We start from the raw sequence: 26615 nt of genomic DNA, 5'->3' as shown, positions 1-26615 counted from the left end.
ATAGGCAGAGGGTGTTGTCCGGAACGCAGGGACCACAGCTTTAGTCAGATAGAATTTGGGGGAGGGGGACTCTAGAGTGATTAGAGTGGGACCTACCTCTCCAACTGGTTGCTGGGACAGGGGGAAGCTGGGTAGGGACACGTTGACATGAGGGCGACATATGGTGCACCCCAGGGGAGAGTTGGGCATCACGTGCACCAAAGGGGGGGGGGGGGACAGAGAAAGGAGGTAATGGGGGGGATCCAATCCAACAATAGTAAAGGAACGAAGAGAGTGTGGAGAGAGAAGGGCGGGGACAGGAGTAGCAAGGTACAGGAATAGAAGGGATTGGAATGAGGAGGGCAATGATAGAAGACAGTAAGGAGGAAGGTTGGGGGGAATAGAATAGCAGAGGGAGGAAGAAGAAGGTAGGGGAGTAGGAAGGGGCGAGGAGAAAAGGGGACTAGGGGCATGGGAGGTTCAGGAAGCCGTTTATAGATTGGGACTCAGTGACCCATCACACTCCAAAACCCTCTGTGACGGACCACCTGGCACTCTGACCGAGTACCTCCACCAATCGATGCTCCTAGTGCTTTCCCAGGGCTCCAAGCACTCCACCAGACACCATAAGCACTGTAGACCCCACGAACCGCCACAGCTTTTTGGGGTCTAACTGTCCTCCACCCACCCTGGACCCAAGACCAGGATCCAGCTCCCAGTGGGTAGACCTCTTCTCCTCCAGAAAGCGTAGAAGGAGCAGCTCTTAGAAGAGCTAGTGATTATACTCAAGGGAGTATAGTGATTATAGCAATCCCCCAAGTGTAGTTCCCAAATCCCCAAAACATGAGCCTAGACTTCATGAAGGGGTAAAGCAGGTCTGTTTAATGCAAGCCAGCACTTACAATTTATACATACATTTAAACCCCCAACAGCCTCATTTACCTACAATAGGTTACATAGAGCACTATAGTACAAGGAAGGGTGGGGTCAGACAATAGCAAGGGCTGATGGGAGATTGAGGAGGGACAAAGCAGCCAGTTTAAGCTGGTCTGGCAGTGTCTCTGGGACAAATGTTGTGCCCATTCACAAGAAAGGTAATAGGGAGGAGTCAGGCAACTATAGGCCAGTAAGCCTTACTTCAGTAATGGGGAAAGTAATGGAAACCATGTTAAAGGATAGGATTGTTGAACATCTAAAATCACATGGGTTTCAAGATCAGAGACAACATGGGTTTACTACAAGGAGATCATGCCAAACTAATCTTATTGATTTTTTTGATTGGGTAACTAAAATAATAGATCAGGGTGGTGCAGTAGACATTGCTTACCTAGATTTCAGTAAGGCTTTTGACCCTGTTGCACATAGAAGGCTTATCAATAAACTGCAATCTTTAAGTTTGGATTCCAATATTGTTGAATGGGTAAGGCAGTGGCTGAGTAACAGGCAACAGAGGATTGTGGTCAATAGAGTATATTCGAAGCTTGGGCTTGTCACCAGTGGGGTACCTCAGGGATCTGTACTTGGACCCATTCTCTTTAATATTTTTATTAGTGATATTGCAGAAGGTCTTGATGGTAAGGTGTGTCTTTTTGCGGATGATACTAAGATATGTAACAGGGTTGATGTTCCAGGAGGGATAAGCCAAATGGCAAATGATTTAGGTAAACTAGAAAAATGGTCAGAGTTGTGGCAACTGACATTTAATGTGGATAAGTGCAAGATAATGCATCTTGGACGTAAAAACCCAAGGGCAGAGTACAGAATATTTGATAGAGTCCTAACCTCAACATCTGAGGAAAGGGATTTAGGGGTGATTATTTCTGAGGACTTAAAGGTAGGCAGACAATGTAATAGAGCAGCAGGAAATGCTAGCAGAATGCTTGGTTGCATAGGGAGAGGTATTAGCAGTAGAAAGAGGGAAGTGCTCATGCCATTGTACATAACACTGGTGAGACCTCACTTGGAGTACTGTACGCAGTACTGGAGACCATATCTTCAGAAGGATATTGATACCTTAGAGAGAGTTCAGAGAAGGGCTACTAAACTGGTTCATGGATTGCAGGATAAAACTTACCAGGAAAGGTTAAAGGATCTTAACATGTATAGCTTGGAGGAAAGACGAGACCGGGGGATATGATAGAAACATTTCAATACATAAAGGGAATCAACACAGTAAAGGAGGAGACTATATTTAAAAGAAGAAAAACTACCACAGCAAGAGGGGGAGAGGCACAGACAAGCAATACGTTCAACATACTCCACCTCTGTGTCTGAGAGATAATTATCTCCATGTACAGAAAAACACACAATTTACAAACACCCTAAAAGTACCCCCAAGATTCATGGAAACCCCACAAGAGTCATATCCTGGGTGACCAACATATCCAAAAAATCACTCAGATCAGTTCAGGGGTTTGGTTTTTCCATGGAAGTCACTTAACATGTCTTTTTGCAGGGCCCATAATCTTGGGGCAAAAGGCTGGCAAGCAGGCCCCTCCAAGTACCAATGGCGAGGTTACTTTCGCCACACCCTCTATTGCTGTTCTTATTTTAATTTAATTACCTTCCTTTCGCCCTGGCGATGCCATCACGTGGGGAGCTCAAGGGACTTGTTGGGTGAGGGGGAGTGTTTTTAACACAAGTTTCCACAGAAAGCAGGGTTCTGGGGGGACGTGGGAGGGGGGGGTTGGTCTGTCATTCCTGATTTCATGACACCCTGATGATTAAGAGGTTTGGTTACTGTTACGACACTCACCGCCAGATAGATGAAGCCGCCGTTTAGTAAATAATCCCCTTCTCCAGGAACGCAGGTTCTGTACAGCCGACCGTCAAACTCCGAACGGAGGATACGTGAACGCGGCAACTCCCGACCATAAAATCAGCCGAACTCCTTTCACAGCTAGAAATAACGAAAAGCGCTTTCCCAGTAATAATTCCCCCCACAAATGAGACCAAGCTCCGTCTTGAGGGTCAAACAGGAATCTGCTTTAATGGGGGCTACCTGCCCTGTATTTATGCAGGTCTCCCACAAGGTGAACACTCCCCTAGGGGATCTTGTGGAAGACTGTAACACATATAGAACAGTTGCCAATCGCAGTGGCTTAAGTGTAAGCCCTCCCCATTTTATCCATAAATCCTTCCTCTCTATCCTGGAGATAATTGGGAAGAAACCCAGTTATTTCCAGGGATAGAGGCAAATCGCCATTTTAAATGCAATATGAAAAATACATTAAAATACATAAATATGGTTAGTGTAACGTATCCCCAGATAGCCTGGATCTGAGTGCATATTTCTACCGAATAGTGCTCAGATCCGATCTACACAGTTCAATCGCCATGGAGTCAAAGTCTCTCACAAGTCTTTCGGTATACGATTGTATACGACATGGGACGGCTATCTGGGTGAAGTCCATACGTACATTACAAAACTCCCGAACGGACCGGTGTTCTTATGCCTCGATGAAATAGAAGTCGGGCGGCAGCTTCCAGCGGTGTTCGGTAGATAAAGTGTCCGCTTTTAGTTCCATAGAATCGACACCGAACACCGCTGATCTTCCTCGTGTCCCAAAATGGCCGTCACCTCGTGGTCGGCATACGAACGACGACCACCCATACGGATGGAATGGAGAGGTGTCTGCGGTTAACCACAACGTTCTAATTGGGGCCAAGAGGTTAACCAGCAGCACACTCCTCTCCTGGGTGGCCGTCCGTTCGGTAGTTTCAATCGGTATTCCGGAACCACACGAAAAGGGGCATACGGACAGGAAATCCAACAAAATAAAGGCAAACAGATGAACCAGCAATACTAGTCTGTACAGATGGATCTGTCACAGTTACTAACTTTTGCTGTGACTGCTGAAGGTTCCTATTATGTGTATTATGGGGGGGGGCACGAAAGGGCAGACTCACTATTGTAACCGCTGGCGGTTCCCTTATTTACCACTATAATGTCTTAAAGCATAGAACTTAGTAGGGCTAACCATACAGATATCTTAGCCATAATTTTATATAGTTAGTGTAAGAGATCCTCTATTTAACATATATAAATAATTGAAAATACAATATAAATAAGGATTGGAAGCAATAGTTTTGTCTTTTAGATATTTATTATATAAAAATATAAATATAGACATATAAAATCCGTTATAGCAGAGTTTATAAGATGAAATTAAATGCTTGCAAATATCATTAATAGGTTAACATACCCTTCTGAACATGTCATCATGTCAGCCTCTCGGTCATTTTAAGATGGAGCAGCGTCTGTCTCCAAGTCTCTCCTCTGTTTGTTAACATTTAAAAGTACACTTATTTATACCTTAAGTGTCATCATTTTAGAGTCACCATAGTTCATATATGAAAAAGTAACTTGTCTACTTTAAATCAATTTAAATCAATTTAGGACCTCCCTTAATTTGGCAAAGATAGAAGGCCATAACTAAAAGCAAGTGCACACGTCATGGAAATTTTCCTGACTTGGGGAACTTCCACCAACTTGGGACAAGATACTGTGGATACTGTGCCCATTTGCCCAGTCAGTGCCACCACTCATATCTGGTGTGACTATAGCGTGCCTTTAAAAACAAAAAAAGTGTTTCACTGTAAGCTAATAGCAGTCAGTTGTCTGCAAGCGTCTGGGTGTCAGGCCTTCAGCGTGTGCTCTGCCAACCTCAGCAAGTGTAATTTGACACTCATATCTGGTGTCTGTATAGCGTGCATTTACAAAGAAAAATAAGTTTTTCAGTGTAAGCTAATAGCAGTCAGTGTCCTTAAAGCGGGTGTGTCAGGCCTACAGCGTGTGCTCTGCAGACCTCTGCCATTGCACATTGCCACTCATATCTGGTGTCACAATAGCGTGCATTTAAAACCAAAAAACTTTTTTCACTGTTATAGATTGAATAGCAGTTAGTTGTCTTCAAGCGGGTGTCAGGCCTACAGCGTGTACTCTGCCAACCTCTGCCAGTGCACAGTGCCACTCATATCTGGTCTCACAGTAGCTCGCACGCATAGTACCACTAATCAAAAAAAAAAAATGACAGACAGAGGCAGGCCGCCCTGCAGGGGCCATCGTGGTCGTGGTGCTGTGATTCCCTTTGGCCCTAGAATAATGCCCAGTTTTCAGAGGCCACGTACCCTGAACTTGAAAAGTTCTGAGGACATAGTTGACTGTCTAACACAGGACACCCAATCTTCTACAGCTTCCGCTCGGAACCTTGACGCACCATCCTCCTCCAGCTTAGCTTCAGGCACCTCTTAAGATACCACTCACCTGCCTGCTGCCACCACCAAAACTAGCACCACAGCCGCTTTACTTGGTATGTCAGACGAGTTATTCATACATCCGTTTGAAGAAATGAGTGATGCGCAACCATTATTGCCAGAGGATGTAGATAACAGGGATATGTCTCAGGCAGGCAGCATTACACACATGGACGTCCGGTGTGATGATGATGTTGTACCCGCTGCTGCTTCCTTTGCTGAGTTGTCAGATACAAGTGAAGCGGTTGATGATGACGATGCGTCCATGGATGTCACGTGGGTGCCCGCTCGGCAGGATGAAGAACAGGACGAAGAACAGGACGAAAGTTCAGATGGGGAGAGAGGAGGAGGAGGAGGAGACGAGTTGGAAGCAGGGGGAGGTCATCGCAAGGAGCTAGTGGCACAGTCAGACAGCATGCATCGGCACCCGGGGTCAGCCCGACAGCACGCCAATCAACGCATGCTGTGTCCACCACCAAAATGCCGTCATTGCAGAGCTCAGCAGTGTGGAATTTTTTTTGTGTGTCTGCCTCTGACAACAGCGATGCCATTTGCAACCTGTGCCAAAAGAAACTGAGTCGTGGGAAGTCCAACACCCACCTAGGTACAACTGCTTTGCGTAGGCACATGATCGCACATCACAAACGCCTATGGAATCAACACATGAGTACAAGCAGCGCGCAAACTCTAAGCCGCCATCCTCCTCCTGGTCCAGCATCTTCAGACACGTCAACCACTGCTGTCCTCCTTGCCCCCTCTCAACCATCCGCCACTCCGTCTCCCGCCTTGAGCAGTTCCCGCTCATCTGCCCACAGTCATGTGTCTGTCAAGGACATGTTTGAGCGTAAGAAGCCAATGTCAGAAAGTCACCCCCTTGCCCAGCGTCTGACAGCTGGCTTGTTCCGAACTATTAGCCAGCCAGCTTTTACCATACAAGCTGGTGGAGTCTGAGGCGTTCAAAAAATTTGTAGCTATTGGGACACCGCAGTGGAAGGTACCCGGACGAAATGTCTTTTCACAAAAGGCAATCCCCAACCTGTACTCAATTGTGCAAAAGGAAGTAATGGCATGTCTGGCACACAGTGTTGGGGCAAGGGTCCATCTAACCACTGATACCTGGTCTGCAAAGCATGGTCAGGGCAGGTATATCACCTACACTGCGCATTGGGTAAACCTGCTGACTGCTGCCAAGCATGGAATGCATGGCTCTGCAGAGGAGTTGGTGACACTGCCACGACTTTCAGGCAGGCCTGCTGCCACCTCCTCTACTCCTCCTACTCCATCCTCTTCCATAACCTCCTCGGCTGAGTCCTCTTCTGCTGCTGCGTCTTGCTCCACATCAACGGCACCCCCCAGCTCCCCAGGTACTATTCCACATCCCGGATACGGCAGTGTCACGCCGTCTTGGGTTTGACTTGCTTGAAAGCAGAGAGTCACACCGGACAAGCACTCCTGTCCGCCCTGAATGCACAGGTGGAAAAGTGGGCGACTCCGCAGCAACTGGATATTGGCAAAGTGGTTTGTGACAACGGAAAAAATTTGTTAGCGGCATTGAATTTGGGCAAGTTGACACATGTGCCGTGCATGGCACATGTGTGTAATCTGATCGTACAACGCTTTATGCATAAGTACACAGGCTTACAGGACATCCTGAAGCAGGCCATGAAGGTGTGTGGCCATTTCAGGCGTTCCTACACGGCCATGGCGCACTTTGCCGATATCCAGCAGCGAAACAACATGACAGTGAGGCGCTTGATTTGCGACAGCCCGACACGTTGGAATTCAACACTTCTAATGTTCGACCGCCTGCTCCAACAAGAAAAAGCCGTTAATGAATATTTGTATGACCGGGGTGCTAGGACAGCCTCTGGGGAGCTGGGAATTTTTTTGCCACATTACTGGACGCTCATGCGCAATGCCTGTAGGCTCATGCGTCCTTTTGAAGAGGTGACAAACCTAGTCAGTCGCACCGAAGGCACCATCATACCATTTGTTTTCTTCCTGGAGCGTGCCCTTCGAAGAGTGGCCGTAGATGAGCGTGAAGAGGAAGAGGAAGAGTTGTGGTCACCATCACCACCAGAAACAGCCTTATCAGCATCGCTTGCTGGACCTGCGGCAACGCTGGAAGAGGATTGTGAGGAAGAGGAGTCAGAGGAGGAATGTGGCTTTGAGGAGGAGGAGGAAGACCAACCACAACAGGCATCCCAGGGTGCTCGTTGTCACCTATCTGGTACCCGTGGTGTTGTACGTGGCTGGGGGGAATAACATACCTTCATTGACATCACTGAGGAGGAGGAACGGGAAATGAGTAGCTCGGCATCCAACTTTGTGCAAAAGGGGTCTTTCATGCTGTCGTGCCTGTTGAGGGACCCTCGTATAAAAAGGCTGAAGGAGACCGACCTGTGCTGGGTGTCCACGCTACTAGACCCCCGGTATAAGCAGACAGTGGCAGAAATGTTACCGAATTACAAATCGGAAAGGATGCAGCATTTGCAAAATAAATTTAAAAGTATGCTTTACACAGCGTATAAGGGTGATGTCACAGCACAACGGGAATCTAACAGGGGAAGAGGTGAAAGTCATCCTCCTCCTCCCATGACCACGCCATATCTGCCAAGTGACCCTACGTAGGGGGAACAGTCCCTATTCTGCTCTGTGTCAGTGTTTTTCAGGGTCTCTGAGGACAGGTGTCAATCCATATGTCAAGGTGTCAATATGTCATATGTCAGGTGTCAATTCATATCCATTGTGATTTAGGAATGTTAGGGGATTTATGCCCTTTATGTATTCAAACCAGACTCTGCATCAACTGTGTAATGGATGGATTTCCATGGATTTTTGCCATGGATCCCCCTCCGGCATGCCACAGTCCAGGTGTTAGTCCCCTTGAGACAACTTTTCCATCACTTTTGTGGCCAGAAAGAGTCCCTGTGGGTTTTAAAATTCGCCTGCCTATTGAAGTCAATAGCAGTTCGCCCGGTTCGCCGGTTCGCGAACGTTTGCGGAAGTTCCCGTTCGCCGTTCGCGAACCGAAAATTTTGTGTTCGCGACATCACTACTGAGCAACGTGCCTGTCACAATTCCTGTCCCTCGCGGGACCATGTGATCATTGAAGTGATGTCTCTTCTGTGTTCGGTGCACACTCGCTCATCCCTAGCTTCCTCGTGCCTCATTATTTTTATTTATTTATTTATTACTGTCATTTATAAAGCGCCAACAAATTCTGCAGCGCTGTACAATTGGGAAAAAGACAAAACACAATAAGAACAGACCGATGTAGAGGGGCCCTGCCCGTGAGCTTACAATCTAATGACCTTGGACTCTCCCATTGGTCCCCTTTTATAATGTCAGTTAGTGTGTGTGACATCATAGCCCTCTGTGACCAATCACAACCAAGTACAGGGTATATATATGTGGCAAAACCGACCTCGCCACATGTCCTTGGAGGGGGCTGCTTGCCCGTCTCTTGCCTTTGGACTATGGACCCGACTTTATGTGAATGTGTTAACCCAGATAGCTATGCCATGGAGCTCATTCGTGTAGTTAAAGACTTCGGCTCCATGGCAATTGAACTGTGTGAATAGGATCTGAGCGCTGTTCGGTAGTTTTGTGCGCTCAGATCCCAGCTATCTGGGAATATGTGACATGTCTGTGTTTTATGTATAAAAAGTAACTTTCTGTATTTTATAGTATTTTAATGCTTTGTGCTCACCATGTGCATAATGGAGTCTTGTCTCTGTCCTGGGAGATAATTGAATTACTTCTCAATTATCTCCAGGATAGAAGACTCTGAAACCGGTCTGGGCCAGATAGCCATGTGCCAGCCAGGGCCCAAAAGATATTTTACTAACTTCTGAACCCCTGGTCTGATTCATGCCATTTTTTGATATGTTCCTGTCAGGATCGGGACAGGGATCCAACACGCAGAGTACAAACAGTAGCCAGATACGTATACCGGACCTTAGAATGGCCGGACTAACGTAAATAGTACAGTATAGAATGGTCAAAGACAAGCCGAGGTCGAGGGTAACAGAAGACAGGTAAGCGAGAGACAAGCCGAATCAAGGGTAACAGAGATAAGCAAAGTAAGGTAAACAAGCCGGGTCAAAACCAAAAGGGATAATAGAATACACAAGCACTGAGTGACTAGAACAAGCTAGAACCACGACAGGGCAATGAGCTAATGAAAGAAGCTCTGTTAAATACCCTGTTCAGAGCAGTAACCACGCCTCCAAGGCGTCCTGATTGGTCCTGCAGCCATTGACTGACAGGTTGTTCCGGGGGAGTGTCCTGATGACTACTTCCTGCCTAGATGCTGTAAAAGGCAGTCACTCCCTCGCGGCCGGCCTAGCATGACCGGATAGACCGCGGGGAAGGGAGCCATCAGACCGTCTGGATGGAGGAACAGCTAAGTCTCTACCTCTTTCGGAGGTAGAGACCACAGGTACCCTGACAGTACCCCCCCTCTCAGATACGCCCACCGGGCGGAATGAACCGGGACGAGATGGGAAGCGAGAGTGATACGCCCTGCGGAGACGGGGAGCATGAACATCCTCCTGAGGTACCCAACTCCTCTCCTCAGGACCATATCCCTTCCAATCAACCAGATATTGTACTCTCCCCCGGGAGATTCGAGAATCAATAATAGAGTTAACCTCATACTCCTCCTGACCCTCCACCTGAACGGGGCGAGGAGGGGCTATTGTGGAGGAAAATCTGTTACATATGAGTGGTTTCAGCAATGAAACGTGAAACGAGTTCGGGATGCGTAAGGTATTAGGAAGAGCTAAACGATACGCAACTGGATTGATACGGGTCAGCACCCTGTAGGGTCCAATATAACGAGGAGCGAACTTCATGGCGGGCACTTTTAAACGGATGTTCCTCGTGCTCAGCCATACCCTATCACCTGGAACAAAGACCGGAGCCGCCCTTCTACGTTTATCAGCGTGTTTCTTGACCAACATAGAGTTGTGCACAAGGATTTGTCGAGTTTGATCCCACAACTTCCTCAAATTGGCAACATGAACATCAACCGACGGCACCCCCTGGGAAGGGGAATCCGAAGGAAGAATAGACGGATGAAAACCATAATTCATGAAGAAGGGGCTTGAATGAGTAGAATCGCAAACGAGATTGTTGTGTGCAAACTCCGCCCAAGGAATCAAACCGACCCAATCATCCTGGTGTTCAGAAACAAAGCATCGTAAATATTGTTCAATTTTCTGGTTGGTACGTTCAGCAGCTCCGTTAGACTGAGGATGATAGGCAGAAGAAAAGTTTAATTTAATACCAAGTTGAGAGCAGAAGGACCTCCAAAAGCGGGAAACAAATTGAGAGTCTCTGTCAGATACAATTTGAGAGGGTATCCCATGTAGGCGAAAAATCTCCTTAGCGAATATCTCTGCCAATTCGGGAGAAGACGGGAGTTTAGGCAGGGGAATGAAGTGTGCCATCTTAGTAAACCTGTCAACCACGGTGAGGATAACAGTCTGTCTTTTAGAGATAGGTAGATCGACAATAAAGTCCATGGCCAAACAGGACCATGGTTTTTCTGGAACCTCCAAGGGTTGCAGGAATCCACATGGAAGCGTATGGGGTTGTTTGGTTTTAGTACAAACTTCACATGCAGCGATAAACTCCTCAATATCCCTCCGTAAAGCAGGCCACCAGAAGTCCTTAGAGATCAACGCGTAAGTTTTGCGAATACCAGGATGTCCCGCCATCTTGCTATTATGTAAACACTGTAAAAGTTCCAGTTGAAGAGCAGGAGGAACGAAATGACGGCCCGCAGGAGTCTGTTTAGGTGCTAGATGTTGCAACTTAATGATCTCGGCCAGTAATGGAGAATGAATCCTGAGATTCGTATTAGCAATGATATTGCATTTCGGAACTATAGAAGAAAGAACTGGTTCAGGTACAGTAGAAGGTTCATATTGGCGAGATAATGCATCGGCTTTAGAGTTTTTAGAACCAGGTCTGTAAGTCAGTACATAATTGAAGTGAGTCAGGAATAAGGACCAACGAGCTTGTCTAGAGGATAAGCGCTTAGCCTCCCCAATATAGGACAAGTTTTTGTGGTCCGTCAGAATCGTAATAGGGTGTAGGGTCCCCTCCAACAAATGTCTCCACTCCTTTAAGGCTTTAATGACTGCTAACAGTTCCCTTTCCCCGATGTCATATCTGCTCTCAGGCCCAGAAAATTTCTTAGAGAAGAAACCACAAGGGTGTAACGGTTTATCCACCCCTAACCTTTGAGACAGAACAGCCCCAACTGCTGTCTCAGAGGCATCGACCTCGAGCAAGAAAGGCAGAGTCGTATCAGGATGGACTAGAATGGGAGCTGAGGCAAAAAGTTCCTTGAGAGTCTTGAAAGCACCCAGAGCTTCCTTAGACCAGAACTTAGTATCAGACCCTTGTTTGGTCATATTGGTAATAGGCGCAATGATAGAGGAGTATCCTTTAATGAAGCGCCTATAGTAGTTGGAAAAACCAATAAACCTTTGGATAGCCTTGAGTCCTTTGGGCAAGGGCCAGTCTAAAATAGATTGAAGTTTTACAGGATCCATTTTAAAACCCTCCCCAGAAATCACGTATCCAAGAAAGTCTACCTGAGACTGATCAAAACTGCACTTCTCCAATTTGCAATATAGACCATGTTGCAGCAGCTTGTGTAATACCTTTCTGACCTGTCTATGGTGAGTCTCAATCTCCTTAGAGTGTATTAGTATGTCGTCCAGGTAAACAATAACACAATCATGCTGAAACTCCCTAAGTACCTCATTAATCAAATCTTGAAATACTGCAGGAGCATTGCATAGTCCAAATGGCATAACAGTGTATTCGTAATGGCCATACCGGGTATTGAATGCCGTCATCCACTCGTGACCTTGCTGGATTCTCACCAAATTGTAAGCCCCTCTGAGATCTAACTTGGTGAAGATTTTGGAGCCCTTAAGACGATCAAATAACTCGGTAATCAGTGGGATAGGATAGGCATTTCTGACAGTTATTTTATTCAAGCCTCGGTAATCGATACAAGGTCTCAGCGTGCCATCCTTCTTCTTAATGAAAAAGAACCCAGCCCCGGCCGGGGAAGAAGACCTCCTGATGAATCCCTTTTCTAAATTCTCCCGAATATACTCCTCTAGAACCGAGTTTTCCTGAACAGACAAAGGATATACATGGCCCCTCGGAGGCATAGTGCCGGGTAGAAGCTTAATCTTACAGTCAAATGACCTGTGTGGAGGCAAAGAATCGGCATTCTTCTTGTCAAACACTGCCCTTAAGTCTAGGTAAAGGTCTGGTATTTGTCTTTCTGTGGACTGAGTAGGATTCTCCGGTATGTTAATATTAGCTAATGGAGAAACCTTGCACAAACACCGATCCTGGCAGCCCTGGCCCCACGAGAGTATCTCTCCTAACTCCCAATCGATAATAGGGTTATGTTTTTTCAACCATGGGTACCCCAGAACTATGGGAACGGAAGGAGACGAAATGAGCAGAAGAGATAAATTCTCCAAGTGTAGGATACCCACATTTAAATTAATGGGTATGGTCTCACGAAAGATAACAGGGTCTAGTAGTGGTCTACCATCTATGGCCTCAACGGCCAAAGGTGTCTCCCTTAGCTGGGATGGGAAATTGTTCTTACTAGCAAAGGCTTGGTCGATAAAATTCTCAGCAGCACCGGAATCTATCAATGCCATAGCCCTTACTACTTCCTTCCCCCAAGTTAAGGAAACTGGTAGCAGAAGCCTGTGATCTTTATAATCAGGAGTAGAGGACAAAATAGAAACACCCAAGGCCTGTCCTCTAGAGAGACTTAGGTGCGAGCGTTTCCCGGGCGGTTAGAACAGTTCGAGAGTAAATGACCCTTGGCTCCACAATACATACACAAACCCTCTCTTCTCCTGTGCTGTCTTTCCTCCTCAGAGAGGCGGGTATACCCTATCTGCATAGGTTCAGTAAGCAAAGATATCGTGGAGTCAGGACTTGGAACAGCGGGAGCTAACCTAAAAGAAGGTCTCTGGTTCCTCTCTCGAGTGTTCTGTCTCTCTCTTAGACGTTCATCTATACGAGAGATGAACGAAATTAAATCCTCTAAATTCTCAGGGAGTTCTCTGGTAGCAACCTCATCAAGGATTACATCAGATAGGCCATTCAAAAATACATCCATATACGCCTGCTCATTCCACTTGATTTCTGCCGCCAGAGACCTGAACTCTAGTGCATAATCCACCAGTGTTTGGTTCTCCTGTCTCAGGCGCAACAGTAATCTGGCTGCATTAACCTTTCTACCTGGAGGGTCAAATGTTCTTCTAAAAGCAGCTACAAATGCGTTATAGTTATAAACTAATGGATTATCGTTCTCCCATAGTGGGTTGGCCCATCTCAGAGCCTTCTCAATGAGTAGGGTGATAATAAATCCTACTTTTGCCCTATCTGTAGGATAAGAGTGAGGTTGCAATTCAAAGTGGATACTAATTTGGTTTAAAAAACCACGACACTTCTCAGGAGCCCCACCATAGCGTACTGGGGGGGTAATGTGAGAAGAAGCACCCACTGTGGCTACCTCTAGACCTGAACCGACAGGAGAAACAGGGGTCTTACGTATCTCCTCTGGTGGGTTATTGGCACAAGCTAATAGAGCCTGTAGCGCAAGCGCCATCTGATCCATTCTGTGATCCATGGCTTCAAACCTAGGATCAGGAGCAGGCAGCTGACTGTTTGTACTTGCAGGATCCATTGGCCCTGTCGTAATGTCAGGATCGGGACAGGGATCCAACACGCAGAGTACAAACAGTAGCCAGATACGTATACCGGACCTTAGAATGGCCGGACTAACGTAAATAGTACAGTATAGAATGGTCAAAGACAAGCCGAGGTCGAGGGTAACAGAAGACAGGTAAGCGAGAGACAAGCCGAATCAAGGGTAACAGAGATAAGCAAAGTAAGGTAAACAAGCCGGGTCAAAACCAAAAGGGATAATAGAATACACAAGCACTGAGTGACTAGAACAAGCTAGAACCACGACAGGGCAATGAGCTAATGAAAGAAGCTCTGTTAAATACCCTGTTCAGAGCAGTAACCACGCCTCCAAGGCGTCCTGATTGGTCCTGCAGCCATTGACTGACAGGTTGTTCCGGGGGAGTGTCCTGATGACTACTTCCTGCCTAGATGCTGTAAAAGGCAGTCACTCCCTCGCGGCCGGCCTAGCATGACCGGATAGACCGCGGGGAAGGGAGCCATCAGACCGTCTGGATGGAGGAACAGCTAAGTCTCTACCTCTTTCGGAGGTAGAGACCACAGGTACCCTGACAGTTTCCCTGAATGGATTGATTTTGAATATGTAATTTTTATGTGAATTGGATGTATGGTTTTAGAGTTATGAATGTTGGTTAAAAAGTATGTTTTAAACTGTATGCATAATTGGATTACCTCTCAGGCTAAGGGGAGGGAATCTGTGGGATGTAACCATTGCGTGATTGATGTATTGTAAATCCCTCCCTTGCATGGGAGAATCCTTTATAAGACAGTGTGTGAATACATCTGGAGTTCCTGCTTAACCCTCAAAGTGAAGTGTCGTCTCATTATTGGGGGAGGATTTATTGTATGCTGTTCCAGTTTGACTGCTAGGAGTGGAAACCTATTCGCATGGTTTGTCCTATTCGGCTGTATACAGCAGTCATATGCTTGAGAGGATTTATATGCTTCTTCGGTTCGGTGATTGTGGTGTCTGCCAGAGTGCTTGGAGTCCTCAGGAAACGCTAGGAGCATCCTTCAACGGAGGTACCCAGTCGGGGTGCCCGAAGATCCGTTACAATATAATTCCTGTTATCTTGCCCTGAGTGCATTGTATATTGCGTATTATTCTGTTTTCTCACCTACGTTTGTTTCTGTGAACCTCTGTAATACCTGAACTCTGCTTGTTAATGTTTATTCTGTGTCTGCTTGCAGACTTTCTGGCTATAATCGCAGTGCAAGCCTGGTCACTCCCTGCATATACCTAGGTTTATGTGTTGGGTCAGGCCAATCCTGACAGCACTTATCTGAGAGGTGAGCAAGTGTGTGTGTATTGCACAATCACTCATCCACTACAGCAATTTCAAGTCTCACAGAATGTAATGGTTTTATCTAAAAACACCTCACCTAGTCAAAAATAATGGGGGTTTAGAAACAGTATATGTTCATACATTGCGTAAGCCTGCCGCAATGTTGATGTATCCCATTCTTGGCAGGTCCTACTCTAGCAATCTAATGTCTGCTCTTATGAGATTCACCCACTTACCTGAGAAATTCCTGAAATGAGGCACCTGTAATATATATATATATATATATATATATATATATATATATATATATATATATATATATATATATATATATATATATATATATATATATATACAGGGCCGGCTTTAGGCTCCCTGTGCGGCGAAAAATCTTCACAGCGCCCTCCCCGCCCTCTCCTCCCCCCGTCAGCCATGTATGATGTAATGTTTGTGTTGTCTGTGTATGTGATAGTAGGTGTGATGACTGTGTGTGATATGTATGCATTGTGTTGGCTGTGTGTGATATTTGTAGTGGGTGGATTAACTTTGTGTTATATGCGTGTGTTGGTTGTAGGTGATATTTGTGCTGGGTTTATTGGCAGTGTGTGATGGTTATTTTATTCAGATAAAAACATGCATTTAAGCCTGTGTGTGTATGCATGTGTATATTTTTGCAGAGTTATGTGCACACAGTCAGATGCACACAGTCAAATCCACCACATGCACACAGTCGCTACACAGGATCAGGCAGAAACACACAGATACAGGCAGTAACACACATACACAGTTACAGGTAGATAAACACACTCACGCACAATTACAGGCAGACAGCCACACATACAGTTTTACACACACATACAGTCTTACACACACACACTTACATGCAGATAGCCCCCCCCCCCCACACACACACACGGGAAGATATCCACACACAGGCAGAGAGACAAACAAACACATACACACAGGCAGACAGTCATACACACACACAGTCAGACGGCCATACACACACAGGAAGACATCCAAACACATAGAGGCAGACAGTCACACACACACAGGCAGACAGTCTCAGACAGTCACACACACACACAGTCAGACGGCCATACACACACAGGAAGACATCCACACACACAGAGGCATGCAGTCACACACACAGGCAGACAGCCAAACAAACACACACAGGCAGACAGTCAGACACACACACACACAGAGTCAGACGGCCATACACACACAGGAAGACATCCACACACATAGATGCAGGCAGTCACACACACAGGCAGACAGTCAGACACACACAGGCAGACAGTCAGGCACACACAGGCAGACAGTCAGGCACACACAGGCAGACAGTCACGCACACACAGGCAGACAGTCACAGGAAGACATCTACACACAGAGGCAGGCAGTCACACAAACACACACAGGCAGTTACACAAACACACAGGCAGACACACACAGGTAGACAGTCATATACACACACACAGGCAGTCATACACACGCAGACAGTCACACACACACACACACACAGAGGCAGGCAGTCACACACACAGGCAGACAGCCAAACAAACACACACAGGCAGATAGTCAGACAAACACACACAGGCAGACAGTCAGACACACACACACACAGAGTCAGACGGCCATACACACACAGGAAGACATCCACACACATAGATGCAGGCAGTCACACACACAGGCAGACAGTCAGACACACACAGGCAGACAGTCAGGCACACACAGGCAGACAGTCAGGCACACACAGGCAGACAATCACGCACACACAGGCAGACAATCACGCACACACAGGCAGACAGTCACAGGAAGACATCTACACACAGAGGCAGGCAGTTACACAAACACACACAGGCAGTTACACAAACACACAGGCAGACACACACAGGTAGACAGTCATATACACACACACACACACAGGCAGTCATACACACGCAGACAGTCACACACACACACAGAGGCAGGCAGTCACACACACACACAGGCAGACAGCCAAACAAACACACACAGGCAGACAGTCAGACAAACACACACAGGCAGACAGTCAGACGGCCATACACACACAGGAAGACATCCACACACATAGATGCAGGCAGTCACACACACAGGCAGATAGCCAAACAAACACACACAGGCAGACAGTCAGGCACACACAGGCAGACAGTCAGGCACACACAGGCAGACAGTCAGGCACACACAGGCAGACAGTCACGCACACACAGGCAGACAGTCACAGGAAGACATCTACACACACAGAGGCAGGCAGTCACACAAACACACACAGGCAGTTACACAAACACACAGGCAGACACACACAGGTAGACAGTCATATACACACACACACACACACACAGGCAGTCATACACACGCAGACAGTCATACACACACACAGGCAGACACACAGGGAGACAATTATACACACACACACACACACACAGGCAATCACACACAGGTAGACAGTTATATACACACACACACACACACACACACAGGCAGTCATACACACGCAGGCAGACAGTCACACACACACAGGCAGACAGTCACACACAGGTATACAGTCATATACACACACACACACACACACACACAGTCACACACACGCAGGCACACACACGCAGGCAGGCACACACATGTAGGCAGTCATACACACACACAGACACACACAGGCAGTCACACAGACACACACACTTACACACAGACAGTCACACTGACAATCACACAGTGGAGTTCACCTGTGGAGTTCATTGTGGAGGCAGTGCAGCTCCTGGAGACTGTTTGGTGGGGAAGCAGGGACTCCTGTTTCCCCTGCAGCAGTTACATGGCACTTTTAGCCCCGCCGCAGGTAAGCCCCTCCCCGCCACAATTTATTTATTTTTTTTAATTATCCCGGCCATGTGTGAGATGTGTCGGCCACATGGCGCCCCCTGCTCCATTGCGCCCTGTACGACCGCACAGCTCGCACACCCCTAAGGCCGGCCCTGAATATATGAAACCATGAGGGCTGCACTCACCTAAACATGCATACATTGGCTGCTGGGGCCAATTCATACAACATACAAGATCCAGCGCACTCGCTCATTCACTAAACCGCCATTTCAAAGCTCACAGAATGTTCCTTTTTCCTGATGTTATGGTCGCTCGGTATTGTCACATCCACCACCACTGCAGGCTTCAGTTGCAGGTCTACCACCACGATGTCTGGTGGGTTGGTTGGCCTGGCTTGTCTGTCTGGTTCTGGAAGTCCCATAGGGTCTTTGCACTGTCATTCAGGCAGGAGAGAAGGTGTCACTAATTACTCCAACAGTATATATTTAAAGTTCATTTATGATATTGGTCTTATGAATATATGAATAATGAATGAATTCCAATGTTTTTGTGTTGACAGAAATGGAAGCGGTGTTATGTTCTCCTGTACCCTGACTCTCCGTTTGGGGTGGCACGTTTGGAATTCTATGATTGGAAGGACGGTACTGTCGCCGGCGAGAAGTTCCTCAACCGCCGTGCTGCTGATCGGAAAATTGTTCGTCTGGCCGAATGTGTCTGTGTCGCACCAGCTCCATCAGAGAATGGCCACAAAGAAAACATGACTGCATTCACACTGGAAACCAATGACAAAACCATCCTCTTATCCACAGAGCGCTTATTCTCCAATGAGTGGATCCAGAAGCTTAGTGAGGTTGCCTTTCCGGTGAGTCCTCATCAATATCTGTGATGTTCTACCTACAATGTTCTCTAAACCAGCTTTGATTCCAGTTTGGGTGCTTTGGCTTTAACTTTGAAATTCTTTTTGAGTTCTCACGTTATTGAATAACTCTCTTTGTGTTCTATTTGGGCAGAGCTGATTTAGAAGAAACAGTCTGAACTCTCATTGGATAATCTTGATCTAACAGGATTATATTTAAATAGAGGGGGAGACTGGAGTGATGTAGTGTTTATATTGCAGGGTGATTGGGGTGATGGGGTATTTATACTGTGGAACGGATTGTGAGGTGATTGGGTATTTATATTGAGAAATGGATTGTGGGGTGATGGGGTATTTATATTGCGAAGGAAGATTGTCCGTGATGAGGTTCATAGATGTAGAAGTCCTACTTCCCAACACTTAGGATATGTAGAACCAGGCAGTGGGCATTCAGAACTGTGCATCAGGCATTTCTTTCTGGGAAAAACAGATTGAGGTATGACATGTAAATGTGCAAAATTGTGATTGCCAATGCCCCTATCATCTATTCCACAGCAGGACCGGCCAGGCTCTAGTGCCAGAATCCAATAGAGTCAGGGCCACACGAGTGCTTTAATGTCTGCATGGGCCAGTTGCTCAGAGCAACAAAGTGTAGGTTGACAGAATCACTCCTTTTATTCCATAGGCAAAATGGCCCACTTATGGCAATTATTGAAAAATGTAAATATGACATTGTAAAAAAAAAATCAACCCCTCTGTTTACATGCAAAGACATTGTATAAAAACAAACAACTGCATTTACAAACCCTGTATAAAAATACGCTGTTCAGCCACAACATTAAAACCACCCGCCTGATATAGTTTAGATCACCCTTGTGCTGTCAATACTGATTGATATGTAGTGATGTACCGAACTGCTCGCCAGCGATTAGTTCCCGGCGAACATAGCGTGTTTGCGTTCGCCACAGCGGGCAAACACATGCACGGTTCGATCCGCCCCCTATTCGTCATCATTGAGTAAACTTTGACCCTGTGCCTCACGGACAACAAACACATTCCAGCAAATTAACAGCAGACCCTCCCTTCCAGACCCTCCCACCTCCTGTACAGCATCCATTTTAGATTAATTCTGAAGCTGCATTCTTAGATAGAGGAGGGAAAGTGTAGCTGCTGCTCATTTGATAGGGAAATTGATAGCTAGGCTAGGGTATTCAGTGTCCACTACAATCCTGAAGGACTCATCTGATCTCTGCTGTAAGGACAGCACCCCAAAATTTTTTTAGGGCTAGAACATCAGTCTGCTTTTTTTTTTTTTCTGTGTAATGTAATTGCAGTTGCCTGCCTGCCAGCTTCTGTGTCAGGCTCACAGTGGATATTGTGCCCACTTGCACCACTCATATCTGGTGTCACAATAGCTTAAGCTTGCATTTAAAAAGAAAAAAAATGTTTTCACTGTAATAGATTGAATAGCAGTTAGTTGTCTGCAAGCGTCTGGGTGTCAGGCCTTCAGCGTGTACTCTGCCAACCTCTGCCAGTGTACTTTGCCACTCATATCTGGTGTCACTATAGCGTGCCTTTAAAAAGAAAAAAGGTTTTCACTGTAAGCTAATAGCAGTCAGTGTCCTTAAAGCGGGTATCAGGCCTTCAGCGTGTACTCTGCCAACTCTGCAAGTGCACTTTGCCACTCATATTTGGTGTCACTATAGCGTGCCTTTAAAAAGAAAAAAAGGTTTTCACTGTAAGCTAATAGCAGTCAGTGTCCTTAAAGCGGGTGTCAGGTCTTCAGTGTGTGCTCTGCCAACCTCTGCAAGTGCACTTTGCCACTCATATCTGGTGTCACTATAGCGTGCCTTTAAAAAGAAAAAAAGGTTTTCACTGTAAGCTAATAGCCGTCAGTGTCCTTAAAGCGGGTGTCAGGCCTTCAGCGTGTGCTCTGCCAACCTATGCAAGTGCACTTTGCCACTCATACCTGGTGTCACTATAGCGTGCCTTTAAAAAGAAAAAAAAGTTTTTCACTGTAAGCTAATTGCAGTCAGTGCCCTTAAAGCGGGTGTCAGTCCTTCAGCGTGTGCTCTGCCAACCTCTGCAAGTGCACATTGCCACTCATATCTGGTGTCACAATAGCGTTGATTTTAAAAACAAAATATTTTTTTTCACTGTTATAGATTGAATAGCAGTAAGTTGTCTTCAAGCGGGTGTGTCAGGCCTACAGCGTGTACTCTGCCAACCTCTGCCACTGCACAGTGCCACTCATATCTGGTCTCACAGTAGCTTGCACGCATAGTACCACTAATCCAAAAAAAATGACAGGCAGAGGCAGGCCACCCCGCAGGGGCCATCGTGGTCATGGTGCTGTGATTCCCTTTTGCCCTAGAATAATGCCCAGTTTTCAGAGGCCACGTACCCTGAACTTGAAAAGTTCTGAGGACGTAGTTGACTGGCTAACACAGGACACCCAATCTTCTACAGCTTCCGCTCGGAACCTTGACGCACCATCCTCCTCCAGCTTAGCTTCAGGCACCTCTCAAGATACCACTCACCCGCCTGACGCCACCACCAAAACTAGCACCACAGCCGCTTTACTTGGTATGTCAGAGGAGTTATTTACACATCCGTTTGAAGAAATGAGTGATGCGCAACCATTAATAAATATTATAGTAATTTATACAATCTTGGACTGAATCCTGAAAGAGATTAAAATAATGGGATATTTAGCAGACACGAATATTCCTAAACTATCTCATTTAGATTTAACCGCTCTAAATACCAAGTTTAAAGTTGAAGACGTAGAAAGAGAAATGGATAGATATGAAGCATTTAAAACCCCTGGCCTGGACGGGTTTAGTAATCATTACTATAAAACTATGAAAAAAGGAAATAGTATACCCAAAATGAAGAAATAAAGTAAACAGAGTGCAGGTCAGGAGTCCGGATACAAGTCAAGGGCTCATGAGCTGCACCACTGTAACCACCTAATAGGGAGCTCCAATGAGGGGGTAACCCTCCAAATTATGTAGGAAATAGGAGTAGGTGATGTATAGAGTCCCACAAGGGGAAACCAACATCAGGTGAGCTCCACTGGTATAAAAAATGAGGAAGGGGGGTCCTACCTTTAATCAATTAAAGGATAAAAAGGGATATGCAAACAAAAAGTATAACTTGTAAAAAAGGGGAGATCTACTAAACGGTGCCCATGGGATCAATTGTCTGGAGTACTAGCTAGCATCTAAGTTCCAGTTCTCCTAGTGTCCGACTGACAGGAAGGTAGTGTAAACGAGGTTAGGGAGAGAGAAGAGGCACAGGGTCCCCAGAGAACAAGGGACCGGGTAATCGGATCTAAACGCAGATGAAAAGCCTCACACAAAAAAAAAAAATTACAAATTAAATTAAATAAAAACAAAAAAATAAATCTCTCAATTCACCCTTAAAGTTACCTCGACACCGTGGTCTAACCACTAGTTAGACTACTAAAATTATAAATAAATAAACACCTAAAATCAATAACCATAGTGGTAACAAAAATAAAAAAGTGCTACCAAGTGCAGAGATTAAAGAAAAAGAAAACGCATCGTTTAGTAGATCTCCCTTTTTTTACAAGTTATACTTTTTGTTTGCATATCCTTTTTATCCTTAGATTGATTAAAGGTAGGGCCTTCCTTCCTCATTTCTTATACGAACGGGCGTACCCGGCGAACCGCCATAGACTTCAATAGGCAGGCGAATTTTAAAACCCACAAAAAAGCCCTAAATGTCCCCACCCCTGAGCGGTGGGTGGGGGCCCTAAATAAAGAGAGCGGGGGGACCTACTGTCCTCCCCCCGGCCCCCACCCCTGAGCAGTGGGTGGTGGGGGCCCTAGATAATAATGGTAGGGGGGACCTACCGTCCTTCCCCCGGCAACCACCCCTGAGCGGTGGGTGGGGGCCCTAAAAAACCTACTGCCCCCCTGAGCGGTGGGTGGGGCCCCTAAATAAAGAGAGGGGGGGACCTACTGTCCTCCCCCCGGCCCCCACCCCTGAGCAGTTGGTGGGGGCCCTAGGTAATAATAGTGGGGGGGACCTACTGTCCTCCCCCCGGCCCCCAACCCTGAGCGGTGGGTGGGGGGCCTTAAAAACCAATAAGGGGGGGACCTACTGTCCCCCCCGGCCCCCACCCCTGAGCGGTGGGTGGGGGCCCTAAATAAAGAGGAGGGGGACCTACTGTCCTCCCCCGGCCCCCACCCCTGAGCAGTGGGTGGGGGCCCTAGATAATAATGGTGGGGGGGACCTACCCCCCCGGCCCCCACCCCTGAGTGGTGGGTGGGGACTAAAAAAAACAATAAGGGGGGGACCTACTGTCCCCCCGGCCCCCAACCCTGAGCAGTGGGTGGGGGCCCTAGATAATAATGGTGGGGGGGACCTACCCCCCTGGCCCCCACCCCTGAGTGGTGGGTGGGGGCCCTAGATAATAATGGTGGGGGGGGACCCACCGTCCTCCCCCCCGGCCCCCACCCCTGAGCGGTGGGTGCCCTAAAAAAACAATAAGGGGGGGACCTACTGTCCCCCCCGGCCCCCACCCCTGAGCGGCGGGTGGGGGCCCTAAATGAAAATCCCCCCCCAATCAAGGTGACTAGGGGTCCCAAGCCCCTAGTCACACCCCCCCCCCCCCACCCAAATACAACCTAACCCCTACCTACCCCCCTCACCCGAAAAATAGTGAATAGTGAGGGGGGAATAAAATAACTAACCTGTAAAAAAAAAACAATTAAACTTACCACTTGACGTCTTCTTTTTTTCTAAAATCTTCATTTTTCAGCCCCAAAAAAGGCCAAATAAAAAGCCATCATACCCGACGAACTTAAAATAAAATAAAAAAACCCGAGCGCAAAAAAAAACCTGGCACAAAAAAAAAAACCCCGACGAAAAAGAAAAAACCCGAGCGCAAAAAAATAATCCATCTTCACCCATGGAGTGCTCCGCGCAGACTGAGCTACGCAGGGTGGGGGAAGGCTTATAAAGCCTTGCCCCGCCCTGCAATTAGGCCAAGAAGACTCTGATTTGTGGGTTTAAGCCAATCAGAGTGCTCTTTGTCATTTTACACAGCGTGGGAAAGTTCTTTGGAATCTCCCCACGCTGTGTAAAATGACAAAGACACTCTGATTGGCTTAAACCAGCCATTGTATAACAATTCCCCTATATAACAATGTTTGGAATTTAGTGAATATTCCCCTGTATAACAATGTTTGGCATTTAGTGAATATTCCCCTATATAACAATGTTTGGTATTTAGTGAATATTCCCCTATATAACAATGTTTGGTATTTAGTGACTATTCCCCTATATAACAATGTTTGGCATTTAGTGAATATTCCCCTATATAACAATGTTTGGCATTTAGTGAATATTCCCCTGTATAACAATGTTTGGTATTTAGTGAATATTCCCCTATATAACAATGTTTGGTATTTAGTGAATATTCCGCTGTATAACAATGTTTTGCATTTAGTGAATATTCCCCTATATAACAATGTTTGGAATTTAGTGAATATTCCCCTATATAGCAATGTTTGGCATTTAGTGAATATTCCCCTATATAACAATGTTTGGTATTTAGTGAATATTCCCCTGTGTAACAATGTTTGGTATTTAGTGAATATTCCCTTATATAACAATGTTTGGTATTTAGTGAATATTCCCCTGTATAACAATGTTTGGCATTTAGTGAATATTCCCCTGTATAACAATGTTTGGTATTTAGTGAATATTCCCCTATATAACAATGTTTGGTATTTAGTGAATATTCCCCTGTATAACAATGTTTGGCATTTAGTGAATATTCCCTTATATAACAATGTTTGGTATTTAGTGAATATTCCCCTGTATAACAATGTTTGGCATTTAGTGAATATTCCCCTGTATAACAATGTTTGGCATTTAGTGAATATTCCCCTATATAACAATGTTTGGCATTTAGTGAATATTCCCCTGTATAACAATGTTTGGTATTTAGTGACTATTCCCCTATATAACAATGTTTGGCATTTAGTGAATATTCCCCTGTATAACAATGTTTTGCATTTAGTGAATATTCCCCTATATAACAATGTTTGGTATTTAGTGAATATTCCCCTGTATAACAATGTTTTGCATTTAGTGAATATTCCCCTATATAACAATGTTTGGAATTTAGTGAATATTCCCCTATATAACAATGTTTGGCATTTAGTGAATATTCCCCTGTATAACAATGTTTGGAATTTAGTGAATATTCCCCTGTATAACAATGTTTGGTATTTAGTGAATATTCCCCTGTGTAACAATGTTTGGAATTTAGTGAATATTCCCCTATATAACAATGTTTGGCATTTAGTGAATATTCCCCAATATAACAATGTTTGGCATTTAGTGAATATTCCCCTATATAACAATGTTTGGCATTTAGTGAATATTCCCCTATATAACAATGTTTGGTATTTAGTGAATATTCCCCTATATATCAATGTTTGGCATTTAGTGAATATTCCCCTATATAACAATGTTTGGCATTTAGTGAATATTCCCCTATATAACAATGTTTGGTATTTAGTGAATATTCCCCTATATAACAATGTTTGGCATTTAGTGAATATTCCCCTATATAACAATGTTTGGCATTTAGTGAATATTCCCCTGTATAACAATGTTTGGTATTTAGTGAATATTCCCCTATATAACAATGTTTGGTATTTAGTGAATATTCCCCTATATAACAATGTTTGGCATTTAGTGAATATTCCCCAATATAACAATGTTTGGCATTTAGTGAATATTCCCCTATATAACAATGTTCGGTATTTAGTGAATATTCCCCAATATAACAATGTTTGGCATTTAGTGAATATTCCCCTGTATAACAATGTTCGGTATTTAGTGAATATTCCCCTATATAACAATGTTTGCTATTTAGTGAATATTCCCCTATATAACAATGTTCGGTATTTAGTGAATATTCCCCTATATAACAATGTTTGGTATTTAGGGAATATTCCCCTATATAACAATGTTTGGCATTTAGTGAATATTCCCCTATATAACAATGTTTGGCATTTAGTGAATATTCCCCTGTATAACAATGTTTGGCATTTAGTGAATATTCCCCTATATAACAATGTTTGGCATTTAGTGAATATTCCCCTATATAACAATGTTTGGTATTTAGTGAATATTCCCCTATATAACAATGTTTGGCATTTAGTGAATATTCCCCTATATAACAATGTTTGGCATTTAGTGAATATTCCCCTATATAACAATGTTTGGAATTTAGTGAATATTCCCCTATATAACAATGTTTGGCATTTAGTGAATATTCCCCTATATAACAATGTTTGGTATTTAGTGAATATTCCCCTATATAACAATGTTTGGTACTTAGTGAATATTCCCCTGTACTTAATCCACCAATCAGAGTGTTATGAGTCAAATTACACAGCGTGGGAAAATTCCACAGAACTTTCCCACGCTGTGTAAAATGACAGAGCACTCTGATTGGTGGATTTCAAACCAACCAATCAGAGTGCTGTGACAGGTAAATGTAGAGACTTACCTGTCAGTCTCTTCATTTACCTGTCAGAACATTCTGATTGGATGGCTTAAACCCACCAATCAGAGTGCTCTGA

At 45.4% G+C, this 26615-nt stretch overlaps 1 protein-coding gene across 1 annotated transcript in view; it reads left to right on the top strand.

Annotated features, from left to right (window-relative positions):
* The window catches only part of DOK1 (docking protein 1), a 115542-nt gene that overhangs the window by 38827 nt on the left and 50100 nt on the right, over nucleotides 1-26615 (top strand). The window contains exon 3 of the mRNA XM_063457493.1: nucleotides 18685-18987. Coding sequence (XP_063313563.1) covers nucleotides 18685-18987 — 303 coding nt within the window. The remainder of the gene's footprint in view (nucleotides 1-18684; nucleotides 18988-26615) is intronic.

Source organism: Pelobates fuscus, chromosome 6 (assembly GCF_036172605.1).
Source record: "Pelobates fuscus isolate aPelFus1 chromosome 6, aPelFus1.pri, whole genome shotgun sequence".
NCBI classification, from domain to species: domain Eukaryota; kingdom Metazoa; phylum Chordata; class Amphibia; order Anura; family Pelobatidae; genus Pelobates; species Pelobates fuscus.
The sequence above is the reverse complement of the archived record's forward strand: the minus strand, read 5'-3'. Positions and strand labels throughout refer to the sequence as shown.